General features: G+C 51.7%; 1 protein-coding gene across 33 annotated transcripts in view; it reads left to right on the forward strand.

Moving 5' to 3' along the window:
• The window catches only part of PCBP3 (poly(rC) binding protein 3), a 59,879-nt gene that overhangs the window by 31,753 nt on the left and 9,026 nt on the right, over nt 1-19,100 (forward strand). For 10 of the 33 annotated variants that reach the window (XM_071811397.1, XM_071811400.1, XM_071811398.1 and 7 more), the window contains 9 exons: nt 147-263; nt 685-816; nt 1,615-1,764; nt 4,395-4,538; nt 7,708-7,749; nt 11,841-11,919; nt 12,661-12,720; nt 15,557-15,609; nt 18,031-18,200. In XM_071811397.1, the coding sequence (XP_071667498.1) occupies nt 147-263; nt 685-816; nt 1,615-1,764; nt 4,395-4,538; nt 7,708-7,749; nt 11,841-11,919; nt 12,661-12,720; nt 15,557-15,609; nt 18,031-18,200 (947 nt within the window). The remainder of the gene's footprint in view (nt 1-146; nt 264-684; nt 817-1,614; nt 1,765-4,394; nt 4,539-7,707; nt 7,750-11,840; nt 11,920-12,660; nt 12,721-15,556; nt 15,610-18,030; nt 18,201-19,100) is intronic. The other 23 variants (XM_065840920.2, XM_065840921.2, XM_065840924.2 and 20 more) reach the window with 16 other exon arrangements.

The following is a 19,100-nucleotide window of genomic DNA, read 5'->3' on the forward strand; positions in this document are numbered from 1 at the left end:
AGATGGGATATCAAGAGACTGGCACAGAGGAAAGGACAAGGGACCAGGCTGGGACAGGACTTGACACAGAGGAAGGGCTGTGCCTCTGGCACATCCCCATGTGTTGCTTGGTTGTGGCTATTCCAGCACTGCCCTTCTCTTTCCAGAGCGGGGCCAGGATCAACATCTCGGAGGGAAACTGCCCTGAGCGAATTGTGACCATCACCGGCCCCACCGATGCCATCTTCAAGGCTTTTGCCATGATTGCCTACAAATTTGAGGAGGTGAGCAATGTGAGCCCTTTCCCCAGGAGGACAGAGTAGAAGGGTCTGCATCTAGACCCTTGGGTGGCCCACCAGCCGAGCAGAGCTTCAGTGTGCCCTCCGCTGGAGCCAGCAGTGCAGATGGGCCTGCATACCTCCAGCCCATGTGTGCCTGGCTGGGCTTGCTTAACTGGTACATGACCTTGGCACAAAACCTTCCAGACATCTCTAACTAGGCAACAACTGAGTTTTAGTGAACTGTCTCAGAGGCCTCACAGTTAATTAACTGCTGGGATATGCAGTGATGCAGCTGCAGACAGAAAGCAGCCACAGTCTGGGGGACATGACCCCTCTTCTCTGGCCCAGAGCATTTGGGTTGGCCTGGATGACAGGCGTCGGGTTGGGTACCAAGAGCTGATGTGTTGCGTTCTTCCTTCCCAAGGACATAACCAACTCAATGAGCAACAGCACTGCTACCAGCAAACCTCCGGTGACGCTGAGGCTGGTCGTGCCGGCTAGTCAGTGTGGCTCGCTGATCGGCAAGGGAGGCTCCAAGATCAAGGAAATCAGGGAGGTAAGGCAGACTTGGTTTTGTTATTGTGTATAGTCGCAGCTCCTCAGAGCTGATCTGTAACCAAAGAGGAACTGCCTTGGAAAGGGGGATCCTTACACTGCGAGCATCATGCACCATTTTGCTTCCCAGGATGGTCCTGTTGACATAGGAGCAGCATCACAGAATCATAGAATGGTTTGGGTTGGAAGGGACCTTCGAAGCTCATCTAGTCCAAACCTCCGGCAATGAGCAGGGACATCTTCACCAGCTCAGGTTGCTCAGAGCCCCATCCAACCTGGCCTGGGATGTCTCCAGGGATGGGACATCTGCCACCTCTCTGGGCAACCTGGGCCAGTGTTTCACCACCCTCAGTGTAAAAAATTTATTCCTCGTGTCCAGCCTGAATCTCCCCTCTTTTAGTTTAAAACCATTACCCCTTGTCCTATTGCAACAGGCCCTGCGAAAAGTCTGGCCTCATCTTTCTTATAGGCCACTTTTAGCTACTGAAAGGCCACAATAAGAAGACTCCGAAAAGTCTTCTCCAGGCTGAGCAACCCCAACTCTCTCAGCCTGTCCTCATAGGAGAGGTGCTTCAGCCCCCTGATCATTTTTGTGGCCTCCTCTGGAGCCAGTCCAGCAGGTCCATGCCTTTCTCATGGGACCTTGCCAGTGTGCTCCCATGGATGCAGGCAGGGTGCTGCATCTCAGCTCACAGGGGGCAGCACGGCTCTTGGGAGGCGTGTGGTTTTGGAGCTGGCGCTGGCTTCAAGGAGAGGCAATTCAGCTGTGGGATTTCTCCTCCTCTCTCTTTGTCTCCAGTCAACAGGTGCTCAGGTTCAAGTGGCGGGGGACATGCTGCCCAACTCCACGGAGCGGGCGGTGACAATCTCGGGGACACCCGACGCAATTATCCAGTGTGTCAAACAGATCTGTGTGGTGATGCTGGAGGTACAGTCTGTGACAAAGGGGGTAAAGTATATAGGAAAAAAACCCAGCTGGCACCACAACAGCACTGGGAGCTGTGGAGCGTGTCTCTCGTACCCTTCACCACGCGTTGTTGGACCACTCATTTCCTGGTACCTCTGTTTGAATCCCACCCAGTGTGTTTTCCCCACCGTGTTTGTACATTGTTTCTAGAGTCCCACTGTGGAAACCTGCCTGGTCAGGTGCCCCAAAGGAGATGGTTTGTGTGGTAGCACAGGGTGGCTTCAGGAGAGAACAATGCCAGAGGAGATGGGGTGGGCTGGGGCAGCCGTAGCCTGGTGTCCCAGCAGTGCTGAGTGTGCTGTGGGAAGGGGACGGGGGCTGCAGCCATCCCGCTGAGCGCATGGCCTCCTCCATGTGGGGATCATGGTGCCCTGTGAGAATGACAGCTGGGAGGAGGAGGCCAGTGCATCACCTGCATCATCTCCTGGGGCCGGGAGCACAAAGCTCCAGCTGGGCACGGTGGGAAAGGTAGTGAGGAACACTGGTGGAGAGCAGGCCACGTAGGGCATGTGAACATGTGTCCAGAATGGTCTTTTTCTGGGAGAAAGGCTGATGAAGGTCTCTGGAGAGATGCTGCTGCACCAATGGCTTATTGCTGGGAATGCCTGCGGGCACGTGCCTTACGTCCACGCTAACTACTTTGGAGGGGAGAAGCTCCAGGAGAAAACCCCTCAGGACACAGGATGGTGACGCCTTCTGCTTCTGATGTCCCCCAGAAGTGGACAGGCACAGACCCACATCAGGCCCCATTGCCTTGCTGCCCAGCCTGCACACAGCTGCCCTTTCACATCAGGGAGGAGTGTGTTTTCCACTGCAAGAGCTTCAAATGAGGATGCCAAGGCTTGGTGGAGGTGAAGCAAAACCAAGTGTAAGCAACTTCAGTTCAGCATCGGAAGGGCTAAGGAGGAATTGCCACCAGCCCCGTTACCCACCGCTGTTGGTGGTGATGCTCAGGCAGGGACACTGCTGCCAGAAGGGTGTGATTTTAGCTGCAGGTTGTGCCCTGCACTGTGGTAGGAGTGGGCCCCAGGTGACGCTTGCAGGTGTGTTTTAAAGTCTTTGGTGGCTGCTCTTCTCACTGACCAAAGTCAGGGTTTCTGCTCCTCTGTCTAAAATCTTGGAAGTCCACTGACTTTAACAGTCCACAGAGATGCTCCTTATAACCTTTCTGTCTTAAATTATCTTACCATAGAAATCCTTGCCAATCCCCTCCAAGTTCTGTAATGCAATACAAGAAAAAGCGGGTTTGTGATTATAGAGGCTGTGCTTTGATCATGCAGCTTTCCTGCAGACCTGTGCTCAGCAGGAAGATTTGGATATGTCACTTGGCTGCAAGTAGACGTTTTTAATAATGTACAGAAAAAATGAAGACTTTTCCATGAGATAGCGTAATTTATATTGCCTATCCTTAACGTAGCAGTAACTGTGTGATTTCACTCAGATAGAACTAGTAGTTTTTTTATCTGAAATCTCTCCTGATCCCTAGAAACCGCCAAAGTCTCTTCTGTGGCCTGTTTATGTTCAAGAGAAAACCAACAGAAAGATAATTTGGGAGAGATGATCCCGTGCGTCATGCAGAGGGATGCACCACTACATCTTCATGTACATCACTACAGTTTCTGCTCGGACCTACCTGCTGCAGCAAGGAGCGAGATGTCCTGGCCAGCTGGATCAGGGCTGCCCCAGGGCATGCTGCCGCAGGAGGAGGGCTGGTCTGTCCTCTGCTGCTGACGTTTGGCTGGCTGCTCATGCAGCCCTAGGATGAGATCTCTAGAAACGCTGGTGTTGCCATCTGAGAGGGGTTTCAAGCCTCTGGCTCCTCCCATGCTCAGCACCCCAGCCAAAGCGATTGCTGATGCTTGCCCCACCAGGGCATGGAAGATCTTGACCACAATGATGGTGCCTCGCAGCATCCTCTGCGTGACCATCCACATCCCAGCTTGGATGGCGAATAGACCAAACCACATCCTGAAGGTGACCCTGTTCCAGCAGTGAGGAAGATGAAAGGGGTCAAAGAGCTTGAGGACCACGCCAGGTCGCTCACATGGGCTGCTCACTCCTTCTGATGCCCACGCTCACAATGCTGTGCCACATCTCCTGCTGCTCGCCATGGCTGGTGCGACTCTGGGGTGGCCTGTAGTGTGCAAGAGCTCTCAGGCGGTAAAGAAAGCCACTGCACTGGAGGCTTCTGGCAGGTGGGAGTGAAAATCCTCGTCTGTGGTTATGCCTCCTCCTCTTGCTGCACCTGGAGCATCTCCCCAGGGTGTTTTGAGGAGGGCTCTGCATTCCAGCCTCAGGCTCTAGTCCAGACCAGGCAACATAGTTCACGGAGAGCAGAGCGAAGGCGAGGGAGGCAGTGGAGGTCGGGGAAGTGATTTAGGGTCCTGTGCCTTTCAGGGCATCTCCTGTACCCCCGGTTGTCCTCGTTGTCCGTTGAACACCAATTTCCCCCATGTCCTCCTGTCCAGAAACGCGGTTTGCCTGGTGCGGGTGTTGCTGGCAATGGCCCCGGGGGCCGTGTTCCGTCGGGTGCTTTTCTAACGCTCTTTTTGCCGCCGTTTCAGGAAAGCTGTTCTAATGTTCTCTCTCCCTCTCCTTGTCCCTTTTCCTAGTCCCCACCAAAAGGTGCCACCATTCCCTACCGCCCAAAGCCCGCCTCCACCCCTGTCATTTTTGCAGGTGGTCAGGTAAGAGCCGACCCGCTTGCAGCCTCCACTGCCAACCTCAGCCTTTTACTGCAGCACCAGCCGCTGCCCGTTAGTGCACTCAGGTTTCTTGCCTTCTGACTTGCATGGTGTCATCCCATCCGTCGTGTCCCATGGCAGGCGGACTGAAAACTCTTTTGCAGAACTGCTGGCAGGTTGCAAGGCCAGGCCAGACGGCTCAGCTCCTGTGATGAGTGCTGAAGGATAAGGAAAGGGCCAACCCAGGGAAGCGAGGTGTTAGCTCTGCTGCGCACTTGTGCACTGAGAAAAGGTTAGAGAGAGCATGGAGGTGTTAATGTGGCCTGGCGAATCATAGAATCATTTACGTTGGAAAAGACCCTTAAAATCATTGAGTCCAGCCATTAACCTAAAATTGCCAAGTCCACCTCTAAACCGTGTCCCAAAGCACTATGCCTAACCCACTGTGTTTCTGATAGGCTCATGTGCTCAAAATACTGATTTTTGCATGTGTTTATGCGTCATTGAGTCCTGTTTCTAAATAGCTCCTGGATCAAAATCCAGCTTGGGTTTGCTTTATTATACCCCAGTTCAGTATTTGCCAGCAGTTACCTGTGTGAAGGAGAAAATGAGAAAAGGCTTGTTGAACAAGAGCCAATGACAATGCTCTCACAGTGGCTGCAAGTGTTTGTTTTCTGACATCTCTAGGTCCAATTAAAAATAACTTCACACAGTTGCAATAAACCTGAGATAGGAAGGGGTCATCCCAGCCACTCCAGAACCGTGCTGAGCCTCTCTTGAGGGCACCCCTGTGAGAGTCATCTCCATCGATGGTGCTGGGCTGGTTCAGAGTGCTGCTTCCCCAAAACATACCAGGACCTCTGCTGCACAGCTGGATCTCAGCTCTGCCCACAGGAGAGCCTGCATGGCATTGCCTTCAGTGACACTACTCAGGGCTCAGTCTGCAGACTTGCAAGCACGATGTGGGATTTCTAGTGACCCTTGGGAAGCGATGGCAGACTTCTTTCTTTGCAGGATAACTGCATGCACATGGCACAGGAGCTGGCGGTTGTTCTGCAAACAAAAATCAGCCTCCGGTGGCATGTGATTTATGAAATGAGCGATCAAGTGGGAAGATACTTTTGAAGAGGGGATTTGAGCCTTTTTCAGCCTCATCTGTTCACCTCACCAGGTGATGCCATCATGCTGTGGTGCACTGGGATCTAGCAGGAGAGGTACTTTGCCGGGAACTCCAGCAGCCAGGTAGAGCCAGTGCCACAAAGCTACAGCAAATGCTATCCAGAGCAGCACCACACAAGTTATTTAGTTTGTCTCCAAGCTTAATAAATAGCAGAAGGGCAAGCTAAGGCTGGGAGCAAAGCCCAAAGCACAGGTTATTTCAGGCAGAGTGCTGCATTAGCATCATTTAGTCACTACGGGCGTGAGAAGGAGCGTGCCATTTGGTCTGAGCCGCCGTCCTGGAAAAGAGCTTTTGAGTCCAGCTGCTTGGTGAACTTATCTTCTCAAAAGGGAGAGTAAGGTGGAGGTAGCATTTCTCCTCCTGGCAAATGGTTGGTGTCTTGCACAGAAGTGACATGGTGGGAAGAGGCGACCATCACTGAAATGGGAGCTCTGCCCGAGGGGTGACATGGGGTAGGTGGGCAGAGGACAGCAGATGACAGCCAGTAGTGCTGCTTGGGGTGGGCTGAACCTGCAGGAGCTCAGCAGGCTGAGGGTCGCGGTGGCCAGTGGCAACTGCCAAAGAGATCAGCTCCATTGTCCATGTGCAATGGCAGCCCCTGCAGAAAGCCAGGGTGCTGTCAGAGTTGGGTTGCATCTGTCCAAGACACCTTCCTGCCTTTAATTGGCTTTTTCTAATCAATTGTCCTAATCAACGACCAAATTAAACCACCAGGAGAGAGTGAACTGTTTAGAGCAACCTCTGCCACGTCCCCACAAGCACACCAGTGCCATTGCACTAGGATACCAGTAGGCACTGGGATTGCTGTTTCTGTGCACGGGGCTTTGCCTTCTTCCTCCTCAAGGATTTTGGGGGTTTTCCTCACACGAAGTGCTTTGCTGTTTGCAAACAATGCAGGAAATTTGCAGGAGGTTCAGAGGGTTGTGGTTTTTTTTTTCTTGACTATCTTTACTCTCCCTTTTAAAAGTGTTATCCATCTCTTTTGCCATTTTTTTCAGAATCATTTGAATAACGTGTCAACCAGTAAGATACATTTTGCTAGCTGGTTAAGTCCAAAATATTGGGCTCTCTAGTGTCTGGCTCTTTACCTACAGTGGTGCATATTTTCACATTATTTACAAAAGAGAAAGGATTGCTAGAAACGATGTTAAAAACACTAAGCAGTTTGCCTGGCAGACATTTGCATGGATTTGTTAATTATTGCTGGTGAAAGGTGTTGCAGTGCAGGCAGCCTGGCCCTGAGCACTCTCCATGCTTGGTGAGACATCAGCACCAGCTGTCTTTCTGCACAGCAATGTCATTTCCCCCAGCAGAGCACTGGGATATACTGGGGAGATGTAAAGCACGTTCAGAGTTGCGCACTGAAATCACGGAGAGGCTCACTGCGCTGGCTTGTTTCCTAGGCTCACGTTTAAGGTGCGAAGGGCAGCGGTGATGTTACCCTGCATCCGCTACACAGATAATTCTGGTTTAATGAGCATCTTTTGGTACAGTGAAGCCCAGTCTTCCCAGTCCATGCAGTTCTGACGCGTTTAAAGAGCTGTTTTCCTTCCTTTTGGAAAAGCCAAACTGAGCCCAAGCCCTTCAAGTTAGGTAGCTCAGTGTGCCCTGGCGTTGATCGGAGGGAGGGGTATGTCTCCTTCCCACCCCAGGGACTTGTTGCCCCAGTGAATTTAATGCAGCACAAAGGGATTTTTCCCCTGGGCAACTGCTGGCTGCACAGAAAGTGCTTCCCTCATCCCCTCCAGCCTCCAAATTGAGCCAGTTAAGTCAAAATTCAAGATCCTGCACTCCGCTTTCACCGGCAGCGGAGCAAGGGGAGAGGTGTGCCAGAGTCACGGTGCTCAGCATCCCCTGCTCGGCTACTTGGGGGTAGTAGGGGGTCCCAGGCAGAGCAGGGAGGGGGCTGAGCTCCTCTTCAGCCCCTGCATTCACAGCATTTACCCCACGACAGGCAGAAAGCAGCAAACCCCAGGGAGATCAGTCCCTGCGGAGAGACACGAGGCTTTGCCACCGCCTCTTGCCAACCCTAATAGCATGTTTGTTTTTTTTCTTTTGCAGGCCTATACAATTCAGGGACAATACGCTATTCCACACCCGGATGTGAGTTTTACCCTAATTTTTCTTATACCCTTTTATGTCACCTGCATGCTACTGTTAATTCACAAAATATTAATATTAGACAATAATATTAATAGCACATTTTCAAAGTAACTGGCGGTGTGTAGTATCTGTAATACTTTGAATAGCCTTTTAACCTGTTAGCACTAAACTTTATGAATTCTGAGGACTTGGCCTGATGCTAAATTGTTTGCATTGTTCAGTGCTATCCCTTTGTTCCGAGAGAAACCATACTGTATGCATTTTGTGCCTCAAAATGATCAAAACATACAAAGAAAGGAAAAAAAAACCAACCCACAGCTTTTCATTCTGTTTCCTCCTTGTCCTTAAAATGTTGGTAAGCCAAGGGCTTATTTAGGTGCTGAGTGCCTTGGTGGGGTGGTGAGAAGCCAGAGCTCCAGCAGTGCGGGCTCTCTTACTTGAAGTCTTGGAAGGGGGGACATGCCATTTGGGGTTTGTCCTCTAGGTGACTTGGAAGCAGGTGCTGAGGCTGGGCAAAATGCCACCTGTGTCCCCCAGAGGGATGGAGAGGATGGGCGCTCACCACACTGCTGGGTCTCACCTTGCTGAGAGCTCTGCGCCTCCCTGGGGAGCTTGACCCCCAACCCAAGTGGTCACCATGGGTTTGGTGTCTGTCTTGCTGGGTTTGGCTCTCTGTCGCCCAGGGGGGAGCATCACGGGCACGGTCCCTGCTTTGTGACACACTCTTTGTTGTGGAGACAGGCGCCGTTCAGGCTTGCAGCGCGGATGGGTTTTGGTGATGCTCGGGTTCCTCTGCTTGCGCTGTGCTTGGTCAGGAGCTACAGCACATTTGTGAGGGAACATGTAGGGAATGACTGCTAGCACGTCTGTGTGAAAGTACCAACAGAAATAGCAAACCAAGTCTGTTTTGAAGGATTTTGCTATGAAAAGCACTGCAATGCCAGCAGCTCCTTGCTGTCAGCAGGCAGCTGCTCAGCTTCTGGGGTCATCATGGCTCTTGGAAAAAGCTGCAGTGTTCTAAATGTGTTTCAGAGGGGATAAAATAGCTGACGAGTCGCCTCAGAGGCCACTTCTTGCTGACATGCAAGGGGTCTGCAGTGGGGGCTGAGCACAAAGTGCCGCTCTGGGGATGTGGCTTGGCTGTAAGTGGTGAGGTCTGGGTGGAAAGTCTTCTCCAGTGAGCCCGTGCACAGGAAGAGTTGGACGTAGCTCGGTGTTCCTCTTGCTGCTGCGTGTGTTGGGTATTAAACCACAGGATTACTTTTTGCATGATTGAGAATGGGGCCGGACTGTTCGATACCAGGAATGCACGCTCCCCATAGGAGCTGTAGGATGGTTTTTGATCTTAGGAGCAGTTATTTCACCCAGTTTAGTGGAGGCCAGGCTTTGGCTCTCTGTGTAGCACCAGTATGCCTGTACGTTGAATAATCTGCTGTGACAACTGCTTAGAAATATTCTTAATTGTGTGCATTTCACTTTTGCTTCTTAAGTGGAATATAAATAAATATACCTGTGTATTTAGCAAGCGTAGATCAATATATTCTGTGTCCCAGTTTTACTTTGCAAGCAGTGGTGACAGCTTAGTGTTTTCCTTGTTATTATACTCTTCTGATTGACAGGAATAAAATACATTTAATACATTTGCTGGCTGTGTTCTTCCCTATTCCCAGCAGATGCACTGAGACCTGGAAAAAGTTGTTCATACGGGGGCCACATGCTCCATCCTTACAGCTCTCTGGACTGGTCATTTTAAACACTGTTTGGTGCAGAAACCAGTCTGGGACATGATTTCAGGGTATTGCCCTTGCTCTTGCAGATGTCTGTGTTTAGTGGATGCCTTTTGCAGACCTATGGCTGCGGAGTGGGCAGAATTTCAAATGCCGAAGTTAAAAGAAGAGCTGCTGCCTTGAATTTTATCCCCTGGGAAAAAAACACCAGGTCAGCAGGAGTTTTGGCTCACGAAGGGCTTCAGCATTGCCTGGGAGCTCATGAGCCATTTGGGAAGTGATGTGTAGCTTACCTGTCTTCATGAAATTTGTGACAGGAGATGAAAAGATGGCCATGGCAGCCAGGAGTCAGGGATATTTGGGAGTGAAATGAATGTCAAGCACAGGAAACCTCCACAACCAGGGCATCACTCCTAGGTACACACGAGGCTGCCAGCCGATGGGATGTAACCGGGTGTTGCTGTGGGTACCTAGTGATGCTGGGCATGGCTGTATGTTGGTCCCAGTGCTGCTGTCAGGTCCTGTCCTGTTCCTCCCGGCAATGCCAGTGGAGGAACTTCCTGCTGGTCTATGGGGAAAACCAGAGTTTGAAGAAATGCTCTCAGGTTTTTGCTTTCAGCTTTTTCCAGAAAACAGGAGAGATGTTTAATTCACTGCAAGCACTCACATAACAGCTTGCATATTAACACGTAGGCGTAGCCATCCTCTCCTCTAGTCCCTTGTTTGTTGCTATTATTATGGGTGTTTGCTAGATACCACTACCCAAACTGTGTCTTAAAAATATGCTAGATCAGTATGAGAAAGGATTTTGGTGTTTGCCCTGTTGGGTGAAGGAAGACCTCTGCTCCTCAGCAGTGCCAGCAAAGAGACAGGAGGAGGTTTCATCTAGAGTCCAACCACTGGGACTGGTTCTAACAAGGAACTCCACAAACAGACCTCACCTGGGTTTAATTTGGTAGAAAGCAGGATAATTCTTAAATTAAAAAGCAGTGGATGCTGATGTCTCTGCTGCTTGCAGAAGTGATGGTGTGCCAGGTCTTACCCAGAGCTAACTGTTTTGGCAGGAACCCACTGTAGCACACACACCTTTGGCTTATCTCCCGTGCTGCACAGGGCGAGATGTGCACCTGCCTCGCCTCCTGGGGTGGCGAGATGTTCTCCCCAAGTCTGGAAGTCCTCACAGCTTTGCCAGGCAGGGCTCCCTTGGCTATTTCTCTGGGGATCTGCAGGCATTTCCCCTCCCCGCTGCCTCCCCCAGTCTCTGCCCCTGGTCTGCTCAGCCTCCTGGAGCTGCTGTCTCCAGCGCTTCCCCCTTGCTGCTGCCAGCCAGACCCCCCACACTCCCTGCCCAGCCATGCTGCAGGAGCAAGGAGGTTTTTGAGTATTGTTTCCCCCTCAAATGTGGAAATCCTACCTCTCTCTCTCTGTGGAGGGGATGTGTGCAAGGAGCGGTTTGCTTTTGGGGGATGATGTGATCCTGGCAACCCTCTGAGCACCTCTGAAATTGCCGAGTGGGAGGTGATAAAGACCATCCCTCCTGCACACTGCTAGACTTCAGCCCAGTTTGATTTGGTTTTCTTTTGTTTTATTTTCTTTTTCTTTTTCTTTTTTTTTTTTAATATTTTTTAATTTGGAGCAGTGAAAAGGAGCACAAAATGTATTCCAGACAAACTCCTCTCTATGCAACCACTTCCAGACGGGGCACAAAAACCTACCTGGCACAACAAGGGATACAAGGATCTGAAATACCTACTGGTCATGGCTGAAGCCCTTATTTCCCCACACTGCTAAGGGGCTTGCGCTCATACCACGCTGACATTCTGAGCTGCAGTTTGTCCGTCTCCCAAACGTGTTTCCCATCAGAGGTGCAGCACAAGAGCATTCGCTGCAGGGGCAAGTGGTCACAGTGCGGCTCCAGCTGCACGCAAAGGGTGTTCTGGCTGCTGGCCCGTGGTGGCCACCAGCCTGGCAGTGCTCTAAAGCGACCCTGAAGCAAGCAGCAGCCTCTGATCACAGGTTGTGTAACCCGGCCGGGGAGGCAGCAGCCGGCTGCTCGCTCGCGCCGAAGGGGCTGAACCGTTTGATGAGGGGTGGAAACCGAGAATGGGCTTCTTGCTGGTATCGTACTTCAGACCCTGAACAAGCACTTCTGCAAAAGATTTGGGCTTTATTGCATTCTACCCAGGCCAAGTCCTTCTGCTAATGTTTTTGCCATGTCTCACCATGGCTTCCTGGTTTGGTTTTTCTTTTGTTTCCTTTTCTTTTTTTTTTCTTCCGTTATAATTTCATTCTTGATTTTCGGTGTGACTTGTTGTACTCTATGAAAATAACCTTCTTAGCTCTAATGTCCCTCCTACCCCTCAGCAGTTGACCAAGCTCCACCAGTTGGCTATGCAGCAAACCCCCTTTACTCCCCTTGGACAGACCACCCCCGCTTTCCCTGGTACGTACCCACACACCCTTTCTAGATATCCTTCTCTTCTTACCTGTAGAGTTTCTCTCTCTTTCTAAACTCATGCTATTTGATGGCAACAAGCAGGACAAGTAAAACTGAAGTTGCAATGTCCACGGGGAAAGGCTAACAGGGAGACAGGATGGATGTTTGGGGGTTACAGTCCTCACGGGTGAGCTCTCAGCCCTTCACCGTGCGCACCTGGGCTGCTCCTGCCAAGCCACGCTTACCTCGCTCCCAGCTTTGCTGGCTTCCCCAGCAGAAGCGATGAGTGCCAGTCCCATCCTCCCCTGCCCAGAGGAGGCAGCATCCCCTGCCGTGCGCTGATCCGGACCCCGGTGGGACATCCCCGCGTTCCTGGGGGGACCAGCTGGGCGCCGGACGGGGATGCTGAGCCAGTGACTGCGAGGAACGGTGCAAAGCCGGGCACCCCTCGCTGGGTAGAGTGATGGGAAGGAGCATTTTGATGGTAGGACAGACAGAGATGACGTGGCGTGGCTCAGCAGCCTTGTCCCCAAGGCTGGCGTGGCAGCAAACGCATTTCACGGTGACCTGGGAAGCAGATAGAGCGCAGGGGATGGAGACACCTTTGCTTACTCGGTGGTCAAAGTGCCAGTTGGAAATGCCTTTTCTGACAGTATGTTCATCATATTTTGAGCTTCCTAGATGAAGTGACATTGCTTATCTCCTCGAAGGCAAAAGCATTAAATCTGTTTCTTCTTTGCTCTTCAGGAGAAAAGCTGCCCTTACATTCCTCCGAAGAAGCTCAAAATCTGATGGGCCAGTCATCAGGTAAAACACAAAGCTACAGGGAAATAAACAGGCTTCTGTTGAAATATATTTCTTAGATAGGACTGTGCCATTGTTGTGCTCCTAGATGAATTGTGGTATTTGTGGAGAAGACAGCAGGTTTTCTTGGTGGGCAGGGAGAGAGCGGGCAGCACCTACCTGCCATTCTCCTTTGTACAGCATGTCAAAGGAAAAGTGCCTGGAGTTTATTGCCTTGGTTTTTGATGCTTGTATGTATTTGCCATCTGTGTAACAGGAAGACATCAGAGCCATTGCCCTTATTCTTTCATTTAATTTTGCATAAACTTTGCTCAGAAACAGTAGAAAAATGCCTGTGGGAGCAGAAACAAGACACAATTTTAGCCTTCTCTCAGCCATTCAGGGTGAGCTGCGTTTTTAGTGGGACAGGACCCTGAGGAGCCAAAGCAGGCCTGTAATCTCGGAGAAATTTTGATGGCAAATGTCCCACACAATCATCCATATGTGCTGAACATGCTTATCTTTTATAACCTACCATTCCTTAGAGGAGTTATCCTGAGACCTGGAAGCTCATAGGCGACATGAGCCAGACGCTCACATATTCTGTGCCAGCCGAGGTGCATCCCATCGCACGCCTCGAAAGAGCCTGGGGACGTCACCTAGCTATGCAAGCAAACATAGCCTAAGTAAATAGACCCCACAAAGCTATAGCAGATACAGATTTTATGGTACCAGTCTGTGCAGCCTTGTTTTCTGCAGGCCCTCCCTTGCCCCATGCAATCACGCGAGGTGCTAATCCCGCCCTGACCCCACCATGTTACTACTGTGGGGAATTGCGTGTGTGTTATCAGAGAGGGAGGACCCGGGATGATGAAATAAACAGTCTACAGGTAATGGAGAACGATGTGGCCATTCCTCGGTGGCTGTTATGATGTAGTACCATGGCACTGCATGTCCCAAGGGCTTTCAGCAGCACCCGTGCCATCTGCATGTGGGGCAGGGGGTCCTGTCTATGAATCTCAGGAGCCCAGCCTCCATTTCTAAAGACTCCCTGGGTGCCTTGCCATTCGTGCTCTGAGCCCATCCCCAGTGCTCTGCTCTCTTCAGAACACCCTTTCAGCCATACCCAGGCTGCTACTGAGCTGAGTCTTGTAACCCATGGCCAAGAGGTGGAGACATCTGCACCCTGAGGAGCATGTCTTTGTGTTAGGTGCAGCCCATCTGCCCCTGGACTGCGAGGAACCTTGATGTGAAAGATGGTCCAGGGCTGGTGAAATGTCTCTTCTAACACAGTGTGCTATACAGTCAGCATTAAGCATCGCCCACTGTGTAAAACCTGGGCAGGAGCTGTTTTGTGCAGGCTTTGGCATTAGTGCACCCAGCAGGGGTGAAGGAGGGTGTAGGGCTGCTGAGTGGAGGATTTGCATCCCTATTCCCTGCCTTTCTGTGTGCACCTGAGTGAAGAATGTGGTAGACTTTCTGCAAGCTGGTGCCTGGGCAGCGTACCCAAGCGTTGCGTCTCTGAAAGGGAGGTGCATGTGGGGAAGCACAGGAATCATGCAAGAGCAAATCAAGGATACCTGATATTCTCCTTTCTAGGGGTGATGCTCAAATGGGATTGCAACCTAAGGCTTCATTTTAGTATTTTAGAAATCTTACTTTGACAGTGCCGGTACCCAGACAGACATCAGTTCAGACCTTCTGGCTTTTAAAACCTGGGCAGCTGTTGCTGGCAAACTGGATGGGAGCTCCTCAACAGAAATGCAGACTGTCAAAACTTGGCTGTAGCTTGGAGAAGTTGCTCAGCGTGGATAAGGCAGCAGCATCGTGCCGTGCAACGGGAGGAAGCCCTGTTGGGCTGGGTGACCAGGAATTCGGAGCTGCCTGCTGTCTTAGGTTGTAGCAGCCCACCACTTATAGCCTCCTTGTGCTTCTCTCTGCACTCCCTTACTCTGCACAGCTGTCTTGGGCTCTTGCACATACTGCTCTTGAAAGCCTTCCTCTGTACTTGATATCATATGGATAAAGTTTTTTTTGAGGTTACTGCAGACTCCTGTTATCCACCAGGCAGCTTCTCTCTTGCAGGTTTGACACAGGACATCCCTGTTTCAGCATTGAGGTGATTAAATACGGAAACCTGTGGGGGAGGCAGGGTTTGACGTGGCTCAGGAGCATTATGGCATGCTGTCCTCTTGCCTTTGGAGCTGCACACACAATGGTAGCCTGCTGGCTACCTACTGTTTGCCAGACATTCCCTTGGGAGGAAGAGGGACCATCAACACCAGGTCCAGCTAGTGTGCATGTCTTAGCTGTCTGGCTTAAATCCAGCATGCAAGTCTGTGGGGCCATAACTTGCAAAGTGCTTTGCAGGCTGCCCTGCACAAACACTGCTGGATCCCCTGGGGAAACCGGTTTTAGGCCACTGAGCTGCTGTTGTAGCTGAGGGCCTCTGTATTGGGGTCCAGTGAGGGCTGGAGGGTGCATGGACATCCCTCCCGCTGCCTCAGGGTTGGGTTTCCCGCTGAGGAGAAGGGAAGGTGCTTCTCCCACCTCTCTCAGATAGCCCCGATGATGCTGCAACTGTGCACTCATCTGAAGCCATTCCCAGTGGAAGGCGATGGGAAGCGAGGCACTCGTGGGCCAGCCAGTGTGAGGGATGCAGGGGCAGGTGGCACCCAGCTCCAGCACTCAGGTAGCAACCTCCATCTTCCTCCTCCTTGTACCAGCGTGTGTGATCCCCTTCCCCTCCCGGCCCTGGAGCAGGACACAGCCTTTGCAGTGTTGACTGATGCGGGAAAGCAGCGGAGCTCCACCGCGCTGCCTTTGCACGCTGTAACCGTTTTCCCTTGCATATGCCCAGGTTTGGATGCCAGTCCCCCGGCCAGTACTCATGAACTCACCATTCCCAATGATGTAAGTAAACCCAAGTGCTTCCTCACCATGTGTGTGTTTCTGTGTGTGTACACATATATATATGTGTGTTTGTGTGTATGTGTGTATATATATGTATAAGCTGCAGGCATATGGCTTTGTTAAATATATTTAGAGATGCCCCTTCACCAGGTTCACCTGTGCCATGTGCAGCCTGTTGGGGATCAGCCTGCAGCATAAAGCACCTTTTGGACTTTACCCCTTTGGTAGCTTTCCTAGGTACAATCCTTCTTAATGCTCCTTTTCCCTTTCCAAATGAACTCAGTGCTCATGAAACAAGTCCAGTTGACAGCACTGGGAAGGGGAGAGAGCTCGTGAGCCAGTCCTGATTAAACCATAATCGTTTAATCTAGCACTGGATCAAGCATACTTACTGAGGGGTTGGAGAGGAGGTAAGTAATGAGTGTTTCTAATGTGATGAAGTGTCGCACAAGCTTTTGAAGGGTGGTGCATCTCATCTTGATACTGGTGGCAGTCAGCTTTTGGGTCTTATACATGGAGGTGTTGTGGTAAAGTGGATGTTGGACTGGGGTATTGACTGGGAGAAGGCTGGAATCACGCAAGGCACTGAGTGGTGCGAGAAGAGTGCTTGGGGATGCTCAGGGGGATGGATGTGGGATGGAAGACCGTGGCAGTAATGAGAGGAATATCAAGCCACCCATTGCAAAGGGCCTTTCCTCCCCTTTAACATGCCGAGGGACTTGCCACGGGACTTGGGAATACTCAGAGCATCCACTCACTGAAAGCCTGGCTCTCATCTGACCTGCACACTGTTAAATGCCATCACCTGCATCTTTCTGCTTGCTGAAAAATGCCTCCCTAGCTCTGCCTCCTGTTGCTTTGAAGACTCTTAAATTCACACTGCTACCTTCCCAGGAAGCAGAGAACAGGTTTTGGTTTCTTAAAGCAAAAGGTCTTCAGGCCTATTTTAGTGGTATAGGTCAGCTTGTGGGTGTGCTGCAGAGAATGGACAGTTGAAGGAGAGCTGATGATGAAATCCATCTTGTCACTCCTCTGACCATCAGGAGAAATTTGAATGCTAGGCAGAGACGCTTGGATGTTGCTGAACATTTCTCCAAATAGGCTTTGCTCCTTGGGTCTCCCCAGCAGGTTCCCAGCTACAAGGGATATTTATTTGCTGAAGCGTCTCTGAGTTATTTATGTGCTGTGAAGAGCAGGATGTGCAGCTGTTGGGCTGAACATCACACTGCAGCCCCCAAGATAACTGGTACCCTCCCAGTGCTGCAGTGGGGTATATATTCATGTCTGTATGGGACAAACCACGGTAGTTGGTCTGACAACAGGACCAGCCCCATGATCTGGCAACAGGACAAGTGAACTTTTGGAGGGGCATTTGTCTCTGCTTCTACAGACAGCAACAGAAGCTCAGCAGTTGCCAAGATGAGTGTCCCACATATAAAATTCCCAGGTGCAACCTTAGAAAGAAGCTCAAATGCTGATGGCCAAGAAAGGCATGCGGACATACCTTGTTCCTGTTCTGGAAAATACTGACATCTTGATACACGTTGCCAACTTGTGGAAGTGCTTGAGTGAACCATAATTTGATGAGCAAATGAGCAAGAGCGAAGATGAAGACCGTTGAGGAAAAGGACCATTGAGGAAATTAAAGCCTCCAAGTGTCTCTAACTTTTCCGCAAGAAGGTGAAAGGCACATTTTGAAGCAGAATTCTCCTCTTCTGCTGGCACCACCAGCCAGGTGGTGCCCTCCTTGTCAAAAGCGTACACACCAACGAACCCTCGCATTGCACTGAGAGAGCTGAAGGGGTGACAGAGGGAGCAGGCACTGGCTGCAGCAAGGGTGCCCCATAGGGCAGAGGGAGGGTGGAGTGGGGTGAGCAATGGGAGGCTGTCAATGGTATGTGGTCGCACCAGCTGATGAGGGGGCACTTGGGGTCAGGCTATCCCTGTGGAAGGTGGTGGGTTTGTTGTTCTGATAACGCATCCCATATAACCATCTTCAGGTTTGCTGTGGCTGGCAAGGGGATGGGTGTGGAGCACAGCCTGGAATGTGACATTCCCATCCTTAGACCCTTGCAAAACATGGACCCATCATTAGACCATGTTTACTATTATTACTGAAATGAGCCCGGTATAATGCCTTACCCTTCCTGAAGCCTTCTGAGATGCCAGGCATTGTGTGCAGATAATTGAAATTTGCCCCCCAGGAAGCAGTGCAGGCTGCTGGATGTGTCCTGGGAGGACTGTGTTCGTGTGCAGGTGGGATTCACTCCTGGGCTGTCCCTTTCCTGTTCTCATGAGCATTAATGTCAGTCGTGCCCCGGGGCAGGGAAGGAAGGCCTCTGGCCAGCGCCATGCAGTTGTGCTGCCGGTGACGGCCAGAGCTGCCGCTTCTCAGACCTTCCCTCCGTGCTTTTTTTCTAGCTAATAGGCTGCATAATCGGACGCCAAGGGACCAAAATCAATGAAATTCGGCAGATGTCGGGAGCGCAGATCAAAATTGCCAACGCCACGGAAGGGTCATCAGAGCGCCAAATTACCATCACAGGAACCCCTGCAAACATCAGCCTCGCGCAGTACCTCATCAACGCCAGGTGAGACCCCTTCGCCGAACTCCGCCGCCTCCCACCACGGCTGAACCCGTCCTGCCAGCACGGTGGGAGCGGCACTTGCTCCCAGCATCGCGGGCCAGGAGGGGCTTCCTGAGGTCGGCTGGTATGGATGGTGGCTTGCTGAGACCTCTGAGCAGGGACCAGACATCACCAGCGGGACCTCTCGCCCCAGCTGGCACTTTGGCTGGGGACTGGGAGCTGCTTCGCTGCCGGCGGAGCGGCCACAGGTTGTGCCAGTCGCCTGCCCACCCGCCACCCTCGCTCAAGGATTTTGCTCATGTGTGGGCAAAATTGCCACTGCCTTTGCCTGCAGACAAGGCAGGGGATGGGGACGGAGCTGAGGTGGTGGTGGGGAAGCAACACGGGACCTGCTCGCTGGGATCCCAGCATCGCTTACCGCTGCATCAGAGCCTCTTCCACGTGCTTCCAGGCCTCCCAAAGGCTCTTCTCCGTCCAGTGAAAATAATCAGTCCAATAAACGCAAGACATGGGAATGGCCTGATTGCTTCCTTTTCATGCAGGACTTTGCAGGGGCTGAGTGCTCGCAACACTGCCTTGGGCCCGGGGGCGATGCTGTCTGTGCCGCGGGGGACCGGGGCTCTGGCAAGGCACTGTGAGGGGCGCGTACGGGGGAGAAGTAGCTGGAAGGGGCTTGGGGACCAACTCTGTGCTGGCGGTGAGCTCTGTCCCGAATGCGCACACTGACCCATTTGCCTGTGCCTGCGGACTCATGGATGGGGAGCTTAAGGGGAGACAGAGCCTTTTGGTGGCCTCATGCCCACCTGGCACAGCCGTGCAAGCCAAGCCCGTCCATCTGTCTGTACGCTCTACCATGGGCAGAGTTGGTGCCTCACCAACCTGCTGCCATCCCAGGACATGTGG

This window comes from Patagioenas fasciata, chromosome 7, assembly GCF_037038585.1.
Source record: "Patagioenas fasciata isolate bPatFas1 chromosome 7, bPatFas1.hap1, whole genome shotgun sequence".
NCBI lineage: Eukaryota > Metazoa > Chordata > Aves > Columbiformes > Columbidae > Patagioenas > Patagioenas fasciata.